Here is a 13,281-nt window from a genome sequence, read left to right as displayed (position 1 = left end):
CTCCCAGTGAGCTACTCTACTAAATAAGGGATCTTTGTCCTTTGCATTCCCATTTATCTTGAGGAAGACAGAGATTCTAGGGAGAGACTACTTCAAAGTACAGTAACTCACTCCCACCACAGTGGGAGAGTAAAGAGACACATGCTTGCCTGGGCTGCCTGGGTTTAAGGTCAGGTCAAACATATTGGGAGAAATGCAATCAATCAACATTTAAACTGACACATATGAAGAAACTTGTACCTGTCATAAGTGTGTTACCCACCAGGAATAAGAAAAACAATAATGGACAAAAGCACTCAAAGAACAGAGGGATGCAGTTTTGTTGGATAAAACACTGTTTTTTTTTTTTTTTTTTTTTAATTACTGCCATTCCTATTGCTTCAGACAGACAAGCTGTGGCGCAGGGAGCACAGAGTGATTCAAACAAGTCAACGCTACTGCCGATCTACAAACAAATCTCTCTGACAACAACAAACAACACAGGCGCAGCAAAAGAAGAAGCAAGAAGAACAGCGTTTGGCAACCATTAACATCTTGGAAAAACTTCAGAAGTAAAAAAAGGAGTGCATTCTGCATTTTTAATAGTAAACAGCATCTCTACTTCATCATGAACTAGATAAAGAAAGAAAATCAAACGAGGAGGGCTGCTACACTGCTTTGACGTCGGCCCCCTTTTCCACCCTTTTTAGCTTTTTTGAAAGTGGATTTTGTCAGAAGCGCCGGATCTTTCTCTCGCTTTCTCGGATGGCCTGCAGCATTACAGGGGAATGTGGTGCTCTACACACTTTAAGAGTAATTAAAAGCGATTGAACAGCTGTAATTATGAGAAACGGCGGTTGTGTTCCGGGTCATTCTATCAGTGCTGCCTTTCATCAGAGGAGAGGCAGAGGGGCCCCCGCTGCAAGTCTCTGTTTCTCCATATGCACATCTTCAAGAACAAACAACTGGCAGGCTGCCTACAGGCTCACACACACACACACACACACACACACTATCACATTCACACACACGCACCTTCATGTAGACATGTGGGAGAGTGAACGTGCACATGCACATACACCAGCCGACAACTGATCACATGTATATTCACATGGCTAAATGTACACATACAGACACGCATACACTGTCGCACATCGATATGGCACAAGCACACCGTCACACCGTCAACACAAAACAACACATTCTTCATGTTCTCCACTGGGTGACATTCAGAACTGAACTTTTTTTTTATCATTATCTTTCTTTGGTCTCTTCAGGCTCATTCCACTTCTGAACACAATAAAAAGGGATTACACTATACACAAGTGAAGAATGCAATACCATGTGAGCAAAGTGAGTTTTTTAACCATTCTATACTGTATTATAACACTGTGTGACAAATAGAAAGCATATATGTATGTACTGTACTGGGACTACTGAGAATGAGTCAATCCATTGATAAAAGCATGACTGGGTTACGTGAGATTAAGTAACAGAGTACACTGAAATAATAAATAGTTGCACAATGTATGCTAACACTGAAATGCAGGTTCCACTTATGTTTCGTTAGACCGTTGTGACACTAGTAGCTTGTTGCTAAGCTTGCGTTGTTAGCATGTTACTGAAGCACTATTCTGGTTCTGTTGTGGTGGTCTGGTTTCCTCCCAGCCAAATCCAAGCTAGGGTGGCTGAGATGCCAGGGTCAGCTGGGGTAGTGGAGGGTGGAGTAAGGGGGGGATGTGGTGGGGTATGTAGATGCCCCAATCAAAAGAAAATCAATCTTGATGTGATCACAACGGAGCTGTCTTCAGTGGTCTGTCCCCTCAGCTAATGTAGGGGCCTTTCAGAAAAGCTGGTGGGTTTTTTCTTGTCTTTCTTTCTCACTTCATCTATTCATCCTTCACATCCTGTTCAAGGAGACAACAGAAAAAGAGAATACCAATGATCAAAATACATCTATACAATCTTATCATCTGCCAAGTGAGCATTAGGATTTGATGTAATTTTAAGCTTTATATACATGTAAATGATGATTTGGGGTTTGAGGTCAACAATTGGTTGAAATACCGTAATGCAGGACTGGAGGGGCCCAGTATAAACACTGTTATTATTACTGGCTAAAGTGAAGACAGAAATTATACCATGACAGGAATAACTTCATAAAGTGTGCTGAATTACAGTGTGTGTACTTTTAAGATGGCAGTGTGCTTCTTCAGAATTGTTTATCAGATAGTCAAAAAGCCCCCCCGATGTCACATTAGGGGCAGTCCCACCATTCTTCAACTTTCCGCAACTCTTCATGTTCATGCAGTGATCAGCCAGCTGTGTGGAGGTGAGATAGGTGTCAAGGTTTAGATTTCTCTCTCAAGCTCTATTTAAACAGGTTTTTTCCTCTTTTTATGTGAACAACCAACAGCAATGCTAGGAGAGACCTAGCAGATCTGAATTACACCAGTGTTCATGTCTGTATATGAATTTATGAATAAAGAGATTATTTAGACCTGTATACATACATGTGCATGAAAGTAAATATAAAAACATGAGGTGAGTACAGCCTGTTTGTACTCACAAACAGGCTGTGACTTCTAACTCATGGATAAAAAAATGATTAAATAAGTTAACCATCTGTGGATGGATGTATGCAGCATGGGTTATATACGTATACAATGTGTACATAAGCAAATTTCTACACTTCCAACATCTTGGGCACCACCTCCAGAGAAGTGACTCCACTCTGTTGATGATGTCAGCCAGATCAAAGGGCAGAGGCATGCTGGGGTCATCTACACCCCAGAAGGGCCGGTCCACTGGGGCCTCCTCAGGGGGTAATGTCTGGGCCAGACTCGAGTGGCACCTGAGGCGACAGGACACAGGAAACAAACAAACCCATTAACTCCTCCTCCCCATCAAAACCAACTGGTAGACACTCATCAGCATTAGGACACGTGTCTAATCTCACTCACAAAACGTTCTGCAGGTGCTTTTAAGTTCTGAGATGTGGACACTAAAGTTCCGGTCAGTGCCAGAAATGTTGTTAAGTCAATGGTGTGTGTGTGTGTGTTAGCTCATCCCTGAACACACAGTGGGTGTTGTGTGTTTGACCAGGAGGCAGTTGACTTGTGTGTTTCCTCTCCTTTTTATGACTCCTAATAATACTGGGCCCAATTAGAACCTCCAGGATATAAGAGCATAAGTGTGTCTGTGTGTACAAAGGAGCACAATTGGTACTTCCTTTCTTTGGCAATACTGTTCTAAACTTTCAAGCCTGTTAAGCTCATTTTCTACCACTCTCTCAGCTCCGTTCAGCTGAGAGAAAGGTAGAAAATGATGTGTCAGGAAAGTGTTTCTAAAGCCATAAATGGCTGGAACAGTACCAAGCTGATGAGAAACCATGATATCATGTGTCATGATTAATGCCCCATTCATCTTACACACATACAGGCACACACAGGAGGATACTTTCACAACGCCATCACTCTGTGTTGTTGCAATCATGACAGAACAGTGACAAATCCAGCCTTTTCATGTCACTGCGTGATTTTTTTATGATTAATAATCTGGGGTTAGTTGTAATTTCTACAGTGTTTGGAACCCCCACAGACCTTAGCCACATCTTTTGTCAGACCAGTGTAAATATTTACTGCAGTGACTCTGTGTTGCTCTCTGCTGTCATTGTAAATCTGCCCTCCCTCTGCCTCTTGACAGACGAGAGTGACCCTTGACCTGGAGGTGCAAGAGGGAGAGGTGGAGGGCGGCATTTGTATGTCATGTGTGTAGTGTGTGTGTGTGTGCTTGTGAGTGCTGGCCCAAGAATTTCCTTCTAGAGTCATGAGCCCAGTTATACTCCCCAATCAGTCATTATGCCAGGGTCTGTCCTGTCATATCTTTTTACCCCATCTACAGCCTAAAAAACCTCAAACAAACCCCTTGTACACACATACACACACGCACACACGACCACCACCACCTTGTGGCCAGTAACTAAAGGAGGGGATGGAGAGGACAGCGAGAGCCACAGAGAAGGATATGGGGGTCGGTTATGGATGAGATGAGGGGATGTTAAAGTTGTCAGGGGACAGCCAGGGGCTGCCACAATTTGTGGTTATATATTTTCACCGGAGCCACTTAATGTTCGACTGGCTCTCAGCCTAAGTGCTGCATTTTGGTGCGGTTAGCCCTTTAAAGAGCTGCTGCATTACGGTGGTGAGGACCAGCATTAACATCCACTGTTCCAATATATCTTCTGCGCTCTGGATCAGGGCCTGATAATAGCATCTGTTAACATGCACTAAGTACCATTATGTAGCACATCACTTCATAAATAATACGATTAGGCGACCTTGGGGCTTTGCGACGAGCCGTGTGTTTAAATGTTCTCATCATTTATTTAGGGTGCGAATTAAAGGAAGCGCCACTTCAGAGAAGGAGGAGGACATGGCTGGCATATATATCTGCAGAGTGTGTGTGTGTGTGTGTGTGAGTGAGAGAGAGAGAGAGAGAGTGAGAGAGAGAGAGAGCGCAAACCGACCCAGACAGACACACTCTCACACACACTGTGTGGTTGCTGCTGACATCAGCTTGAGGACACCATAGGCCAAGGGAACCCAGGCCTTTGATTTGGTCTGATTAAGTATTCATGCAGTAGAGCTACGAGAGAAAACACTTGCCTCTTTTCTGCTGCCCTGACTCATAATGAAAGGCTACATACCGTAAAAACCTGACCAGCCGCCTTCAACAGAGCTGCTGCATTTATCTGACAAGGGATCTTGCAACATTAGCTTGCAAATAGAAGGCTCCTGGTTTACCAGAGATATAAAAGATATCAAGACTGGAAGACTATCAAATAGTGTGGGTAATTCAGCACACACTTTTACACAATCTACCACTGTTCACAGAGTACCGTCCCTTGACTGCTAAAATGGAACCAAACAAAAAGTCAATATTAAGCGAGGTGCCTTAAGCTCTCCAGGGCTCTTGCTAGAAATTCAGTGTAAGCCACAGTGGCGTACAAACAAGGCTCACCAAAAGACTTTCCCATGGCAGAACAGCCCACCTTAAAGTTAAGGTCAAAGACAAAGAGGTGTGTGTGGGAGGTTGAGGAGGGAGAGAATGTGTTTGTGAGTCCAGGCTGTTCCAATGGATTAACCCCAGACAGATATGGGCCTAACTATCCCATCTGGCGCTCGGTCAAGAGAGATTGGCAATACAATCACTCATTTCAATTTGCCCTGAAACCTTATAGCCTGGCAGGCCCCCACTCAAATGGTATGCTAATGTGAAAGGTATCTAGGATTCTATCGCCTCTATTCCACAGAGGCCTTTCCCTCCATGCAGCACAGTGCACTTGAACTGCGGCTGGGGCGGGAGTTCCACAGCCCTCGCTGCAATAAGGGCCGGAGCCCCCTTTGCGCTCAAACTAACCACTTTAGCTAAAGTGAGTGTTAATTATGGACAGGCAAAGCAGTCAATAAAAGGTTAATGTAAAAGTCAAAGGATAAATTCCTTTAAGCATTGCATCATTCCACCATCTCCGCGACCAACACACTGCTCGCAGGTCTCCTAATCAATACGTTTTACTGTAATGCGCTCCCCATCGATTTCCTCCCCCCTGCTCCATGGTCCAGGCTCCATCACTTGGTTAAAGAAAGGAAAGGGAAAGGGAGAGAGCAGTAGGGGAGGGAGAGAGAGAGAGAGAGAAACGAGTAAATAAAATGATTAACCTCGGTTTCACTTTGTTGTTTCACTCTTAGTCTCTCTCTGAAAGGCTTGTTAGAAGAGTACCTGGTGGTCCAATATCACTGCCATCACCAACCATCTCAACCATCCCAATCATCGGCATCATCAGCTAACTCAATCTCAGGCTGGTGTGTAATTGTGTATAGCAGTACACTCAAGCAGAGCCATACATTAAAAGGTCCTCTGCTCTTAACAGGATGGAAATCCGCCTAATAGACAACATCAGTGCTTCCGACTCATGCAATTACACTGATAAATGCACAATTGTGTCAGACCAAGTGAAAAAGAACCCAGAGAACGTAGATAGGAGACAACACTTATTGCATTATTGCAACGGGAGGTCATTTGTAACCACATGGGACAAGTCAGCTTGGACTGTTTGACTCAGGAAAAGGGTGGAGCAATGCCATGCTGGTAAAAAGCTTTTTGGAAGGGATTTACAGAGGTTTACATATCTATACTAAGCTTGATGTGGTTAATTGTTTTAAGTGAGAGCCATACACATGACATTTCTGTTGGTGCATCAAGGTGGGACATGTGTCCCTTGTTTTATCATCACAATGCCTTGAATAATAGTAATAGCTTTTATCACACCCTCTCCAGTAAAATAAATAAATAAATAAAAACTTAAATCCACTGAATCTACCTTAAAAATGTACCACATGAAACCTTACCTTACCTCATGAGAACATGTGAATCACATAGCACTTCAGAACTACAGTAAAACTCAAAGACTAAAGCTTTCACCTGATGGATTACATATTTTTATATTTGTGGCTACGGCTACCTGAATGTTTTGAACATTGCTAATAAAAAAGAGAGAAGATAAAAGAAACAATGATAGATTTATTAGGCACAGTTCTTGTTTACAGTAAAAAAGGAGGCAGTGCACTTGAGAATCACTCCCAAAGTATGTGCCATGCCCTATGCATTAGTTTAACCAGACCAAAAACATAAAAGCCTGTGTAAAGTTACAATGACGCAGACCATCAATCAATCATCCATTTTAATTCTGAGCTGAACTATATGCTTGTGGTGATTAAGGGAAGCAAAATACCTCAGATCACCTGTTCCCTCATGCTCTGGCTGCGCTTCATTTGACTCTCTTGCAACCCTGTGCAGGTGTGAATTTTTATGGTTTTGGCAACCTGAGTGTCTGATACTGAGAATGCAATCAAACAAGTCATGAAAAAAACACCATGTGTCTCATAAATCAGCCTGCCCCTGAAGGTAAGGCATGCAATCACGTCCCAAGGAGAAGGAAAGAAAGAAAGAAATATATTATCCATGTACATTCTGTATCTATGCAATGTTGTGTAAGAAATGAGCGATTGAGCACATCTGTCTTTGTATGTCATGCAGTTGTATAAGAGAGACAGACAGCATTTATCTACATGCTTATCTTCCTCCTATGTTGTGCAAGACATCAGTGATGTCATGCAGAGGGCAGTATAACAGGGAGACATTCAGAACAAGGCCCGACCTGTGAGGGTGTCGAGCCTAGAATCTCAACCTGCACCACCCAAGACTCCAAAGGTCCTGTGAACTCTTGAGGGCTGTCCTCATTAGGGCCTGAACAGCGCGTCAGATCCCCACCCACCATCCCCAGCTCCCATTATCCCAATCACTGCCACATTCAGCGATAAATGTAAAGTGGTGCAGAATGTGAGCCAGCCAGCCAGAAAGCGTGGGAAGGGCCGCGTCTTAACCGTTTCCTCAGGATCAATCAAACGCTATTGTGTCTGCAGACAGCTGCTGACTGTACACTTTGTGAGTGTGTGAGGTGGGCAATTGTGGAGAAAGAAACAGAGAGAGGATAAGGGGGTGGGGGGGAGGTGGGGGGCATCATCAAATGCATGACATATGTTCCTTTCATTTTGATTCCCTCTAAGGAGCCTAGGCTAATAAAACTAACATCTGATGCACTCTTTTTCCCTTTAATTAATGGTTGTGGAAACCACGCAAAAATGCATTAGCAAGTAGGGGGGGGTCAGGGACGAGGCGGGTGCTGCTTGGTGCTTTCAACACTCTCCCCCACGTGCCACCATGTAGCTGCTGTTTCTGGAAACAATAATTCTGCCAGGGAGCATGGGTACCTTTGGGTGGGGCAGCCCCTTCCTCAGACTCTGTGAGGTCTCCCTCTTGCCAGCTGCAGTCTGGGCTGTTCATTAAACCACATGAAACAAATAAGGCTCATTATTGGCATCGCCAGCCATTTGGGAATGCAGGACCCCGAGTTTGCATCGGGTCCGTGTACTGTACACAGAGGTAGTTGGAGTCTACGACAGAGGAAGAGAAGGTTCGCCATACCTGCACAACCCCTGCCTGCTTCACACCCTGAGTGTTTGATGTGGCCTGGCTGGCTGCCCCGTCTAGGACAGGGGGAACCAGATGTAACAGAAAAACACACACAAGGCTAGGTAGCCTCTAAATAGCCTTCATAATTGGAGGCAATAAAACACTACTGCAGTCTGGAAGTGCAAAAGAGGCAAGCCCCTGAACTACAGCTACTGCTCTCAAAAAACCAGGTGGACGTCCATTAGGTGCTTAACAGCGTAACAAATTACCGAACACCCTGGCCTGCTCCTTCTCCTCCTCAGGCTACGGGATGGAATGTGGCCTAATGTCAACACAGGCGCAAAATTTACGAGCAGACAACTATTGTTCAAATGCAATCAGGTTCTAATAAAAAAAGAGGCAGGAAAAGGACAAACAGGTAGGGCCCTCCTGGCCGTTTACTCTTCCGACAAGGGGTGGAGAGACTGATCACCCCCTAAGGCTCTGGATCTGTGTGTGTTAGTGTGCGTATGTCTAAGAGAGAGAGAGTGAGAGAATGAGAGAGCACTGGTGTGTGTGTATTTGAGAGCGAAAGAGAGTTTGTGTGTGTGTGCTCCAGGCTGAGTGGGGAGGAATGAAGGTGGCTGGGGTTTTTGGCCTACTAGCCACCTGTGCCAGGCTACAGGCTAATTCAACAGAAGCAGCTGGCTTGAAGGAAAAGTAAAAAAAATAAATAAACCAAAAAAACAAAACCAAATGTTTACTCTGGGCCCTGCCAGTAACACCCCAAGGACAACACTAAGCAGGGATGGACGCCTAGCTCAACACGACAACCCTTTCCATCACGGTTCGAAATGATCCACACGTGGCCAAATACCAGAGTGAAACATTTTGATATATACAGGCAAAACTAATTAGAGTTGGTTCTGAAGAGACACTGAAGTTTTTCCTGATGACGCTGTTTATTTATAAAGCCCAGGAGAGAAAATGGAGCAATAAGAGGACTTGATGGCGAGGGTAAAGAGGTTACGAGCCTGCAAGTGATTGCACTTTTTCACAGCGCGGCGTTTGAAGGCTGTAAATCTGCTGTTAGGGAATCAGGAAGAGGGTTACTGTGGCGTTGGGAGCACTAACTCTTAGTTTTCCAGGGCAATGGCACGTCGTTGCTGTGAAAACTTGTTGTTCTGAGAGTGTTCTTGTAAAACGATCATTTTTAACCCTCATTCCTCCCTTCCATCGTATACCCCCTCCCTCCCGGCCAAGCGTCAGTGCCTTGTGGGCATCATCTGAATGGTGCAATAAAGCTGGTGATGGATGAGGTTTGCCTCAACAGCTATACAGCTGAGCCATTGGACGACACCTGACCCCGGTCACATGATAAGGTCGATCCAACGTGGGCACAATTCCCACCTGTCTTCAGGTGACAATGGTGGGGTCAAGCTGGCCAAGCTAATTATAGGCTATTGTAACTTCAATTGCCTGGTTACAAGTCATCCCCCTAGCTCCAGGGGATGTGGTGTTAGGTTCTTAAGCTTTTGTGTAAAGTTAAACTGTGAGATAGAAGCTTCAAACTGTTGCACAACAGATATTGGATTTCAGAAACATGTATATTAAACTGGTTTACACAAACTGAGACACTGAATTTGCTGTTCCCTTTTCACAATGCATGCAAACAAACAAGTTCTTCTAAGAACAGGAAACAGCAGCACTCTCCTGTTCTTTGACGACATGATAAATTTTGTTCAAACTGCATACAAAAAGTCACCTCATTGTTGACACTGCTTGTCACAATGCGATCACATGATAGGCTCAGCAAACCGGTGATACACACCCCATTGAAACAGTCATAAATCTTAAAGCCCATAAACTTGACGGGTCTAGGCATAGGCTATAAAATGACTACCAACACAGAAAATACATTCCTCTAAAAATAAAATAGGAAAAATTGAAACATTTGATCATATTAATCAAGAAAATGTTGTTATTTTCATATCAGGTATTTATATAAATGGAATACAAAGTTTGTTTTACTTTCAAAATGTGTGACTCAAAGTATTAAGAAAACACGCCCCTTGTGAGGCAGACAAAAGACACCCCCCCCCATCCCCCGGCCCTTCCTCTAATGCCACCATCCAGAAAAATTTTGCAGATATAATAATAAATAATTTTAGCTTTTTCCTCTGAATGGAAAAACTAAGGAGTGGCACACATTAGCAGAAGGTGTTCATATTCCCACTTAGGCACCTGTCAACAAGTAAAACTACCATTACTCATTATGTTTACAGCCTTCAGACTGGGTATACAGTTACTGTATGAGTCGCACTTCCCCAAATGCACTTGGGTTTTTGTTGTTTTTTTCCGGTAAACAAAGCAAAGAAAAAGTCCCAAACTTAAAAGCTTCTTATCCAAGAGTGAGAGAGGCATATAGTATTTGCAACACAGTATGTGAGTGTGTGTGCATTCATGTGTGCACATGTGTACGCTGTGCGTCCATGCCAGAGGAGAGCTTTCCGCCAGGTGTTTGAACTTCTGCATCACCTGGTGCTCCTGCTGCGTGAACACGAGTTTTGTTTCACCCTATTAAGTAAATAGTGTAATTAAAGGGCCTCGGTATTTAAAACGCTGTGAACAGCCAGCAATTTGTTTGGAAGAGCAGCCGGGTTAGGCCCTGAGGCGCTTTACCGAACAGGATGCAAAGAGTGCACACAGCGAGCCAGGGAATGCAGTATAATGGTGTGTATGGGTGTGTGTGTATAAGTACATAAGTACCTACCCATGCAGATGAGTTGGGTTGTGTGTTTGTGTTGGTGTGTGTTTAAGTCGCTCATTAAAAGTTGTTCTGGGTGTTGAAAAAAATTCTGTTTGTGGTCTGACAAGTCCTTCAGAGTGTTCTGTTTATAGTGACAATATCAGAACTTAATGCAATAACTGTAATACCAGTATCACTGAGGACTATTTAATAGAACCCAACCCTTTGTCTATAGTGCCACAGGCATTGTTCATACTGATACTGATGTGATTAAAGTATAGGGTGGTGTTCATTGTTTAGTCAAGTAAAATAAAGTCAAACTAAAAGGTGACACTGGCTTAGCTTGTTTGAAACATGAAAAACAATAGGACAAAAGCCACAAGCTGAGCTTGCCATAATAAAAACAGAGGGATTACAACTGAAGTGGTAACTGCGATCAGCTCTCTTCATTAGTTCCCACTCTTGATGATTTTTCCACTTCACAAACATCCTCGCTCTGCAATACCTATCCCAGCAGGGTTGCTTCTTTCTAAATTCTATGCCATTACTTCTGATCCAGGGTCAGCTGTGGGGAGTAAGAGAGGGATAACCTCTTTCTGAGCCCCATAGAAGCCCAGATGGCTGTGCGGAAACTCTGATCCAAAAACTAGCTTACAACTCAATCACTTTGGCCACATCTCCAAGTCCACAGTTTAACCCCCTCCGATGTCAGCCAAGGTCACAGATGCACACTCGAGTGGCAAAAAGAGCCAGGAGTGAAGTGCTGCCAGAGTCGAAGGAATTAGATCCAGGCTGAGTGGCCCTCATCTGGCTAAGCCCGGTAAGTAGCAAGACTAACAGGCTGCGGCACGGTAGTTTGGGTTCATAGACACACAGTAACACACACATCCATGCTTGTAAGCTTGCACGCAAATGGATACACACACAAATAAGGAGGTAAACACACACGTATATAGTCACACACACATGCACACACACACAATCACGGAAGGACTCCGAGGGCTACAGATGGTGTGCCCTGGGCCTGGTGACTGGGGCTCTGAGTGAGCTAGTTTCAGATCCAGTGTGAAGGCTGCCACGATGCACAGGGCTCAGGGGTTGGGGCGGAAGACAAAGAACGGCGGAAGAAGTGCATGAGGGGAAGAGAGGAGCGGGCAGCCTCTAACTTCTTTCCCCACATGGGGGCTCTTAACATTTTTAGTACAACATCAACATGTCACTGTCCATTCGTCCCCTTGCCCTATTGCCCATGTCCTACCCTCATGTCTCCGCCTACCAGTGCAAACACACACATCCCACAAATACGCAAACACTAACATACAAAAACAGACTCTGGGAGCCAGCGGCCACTTCAGCCATAATTCTGCCTGACTTCCGCTGTCTGACTGGCAGGAGACAGGGAGGGTGAGGACAACAAGCTGTGAATACGGGAAGAGACAGAAAATCATTGAGAACCTTGCCTTTATGAATCTTTGATGAGAGAGAGTGGGGGTTGGCGGGGGGTTTGCCTCTGGTTAAATCAGAGCATAGCGTGTGTGGTGTGTGTATGACTGCCAACAGAGGTTGAGATAAACAGGGCCTGGACCAGGCCCAGACAACTGCAAACCCTGCAGTCTGGAACATTTGTCCCTGCAATTAGTCCCTGTCCTCCTTGTTCATGTTGCAGGTAAATGGTATTGGTAGCTAGCAAAGCAGCTACAGCAATGAGTGCCTCGCAGCCTGGGATGAGGTGGAAGGTTCTTTGAGTGCAAGTTGAAAGCATCTTCTATATTTAATTTTGCAGCTGGCAACACCTCCACCTACTTACCACATATACATCAATCAATCAGTCTTTGTTCAGGCAGTAGACACAATAACAGAAATAAAAGAACAGGTCACATAAGGCCGCATGTCAACATCCCGTGTGTTGGTTAGTTTTAACTTGTGACTGCCGTTCCTCCTCTTTTTTTATTCAGTTCGTCTGTGTTGCTGCGTTTGTTGTTTTGTTTTTAATTACTGTACCTTTGACATATTAATAATTTTGTTGGTTTTGACAGATGTACCTGCACCTCAGGCACAGATGATGTGCCGTCTCTGTTAGTTATCGCATGAAAAATGCTGCTAATTGGAATTCAACCTGCCATAACCCACATTTGAAGCTGTGTTTGCATTTGTGATGAACCTACCTCAGAGTTTCCATGAAATGTTTAAATTATGCGGCCTATCTTCTGTCCTTATGCAAGAGAAGAATCAGTCAAAATGAATGGAAACCAGCTGTCAGTAAAAATGTCCCAAGATTCTACTGGTCCCATTAACTTGTGCGTGTTCACTGCTGTGATGCCATTTGACCCCTGCTTTGGTTACCTCTTGTCTTGAAATTGCAACCTCATGTGAAACACTTCAGATTGATGGCACTGCATTTTCTGAACAGTGCATTGCACTCAGACAGTTAACATTATACCTCGGTCATTGCACCACAACAGAACCTGGACTATGATCATTCGAAAGAATTGATATCTTTTCCCATTCAGTCAGATTTTGCAGGCAACCCAGTGCCTGGA

At 44.2% G+C, this 13,281-nt stretch overlaps 1 protein-coding gene across 2 annotated transcripts in view; it reads right to left on the bottom strand.

The window, feature by feature from the left end:
* Positions 1-337: 337 nt before the first annotated feature.
* fto (FTO alpha-ketoglutarate dependent dioxygenase) overlaps positions 338-13,281 on the bottom strand; it is a 118,341-nt gene continuing 105,397 nt past the window's right edge. Inside the window, exons 9-11 of one of the 2 annotated variants that reach the window (XM_041039288.1) lie at positions 2,693-2,833; positions 2,253-2,301; positions 338-1,886 (exon numbers count right to left, since the gene is read on the bottom strand). In XM_041039288.1, the coding sequence (XP_040895222.1) occupies positions 2,283-2,301; positions 2,693-2,833 (160 nt within the window). In that variant the 3' untranslated portion in view covers positions 338-1,886; positions 2,253-2,282. The remainder of the gene's footprint in view (positions 1,887-2,252; positions 2,302-2,692; positions 2,834-13,281) is intronic. The other variant, XM_041039295.1, reaches the window with a different exon arrangement.

The sequence above is a fragment of the Toxotes jaculatrix genome, chromosome 1 (genome assembly GCF_017976425.1).
Source record: "Toxotes jaculatrix isolate fToxJac2 chromosome 1, fToxJac2.pri, whole genome shotgun sequence".
Taxonomy (NCBI): Eukaryota; Metazoa; Chordata; class Actinopteri; family Toxotidae; genus Toxotes; species Toxotes jaculatrix.
The sequence above is the reverse complement of the archived record's forward strand: the minus strand, read 5'-3'. Positions and strand labels throughout refer to the sequence as shown.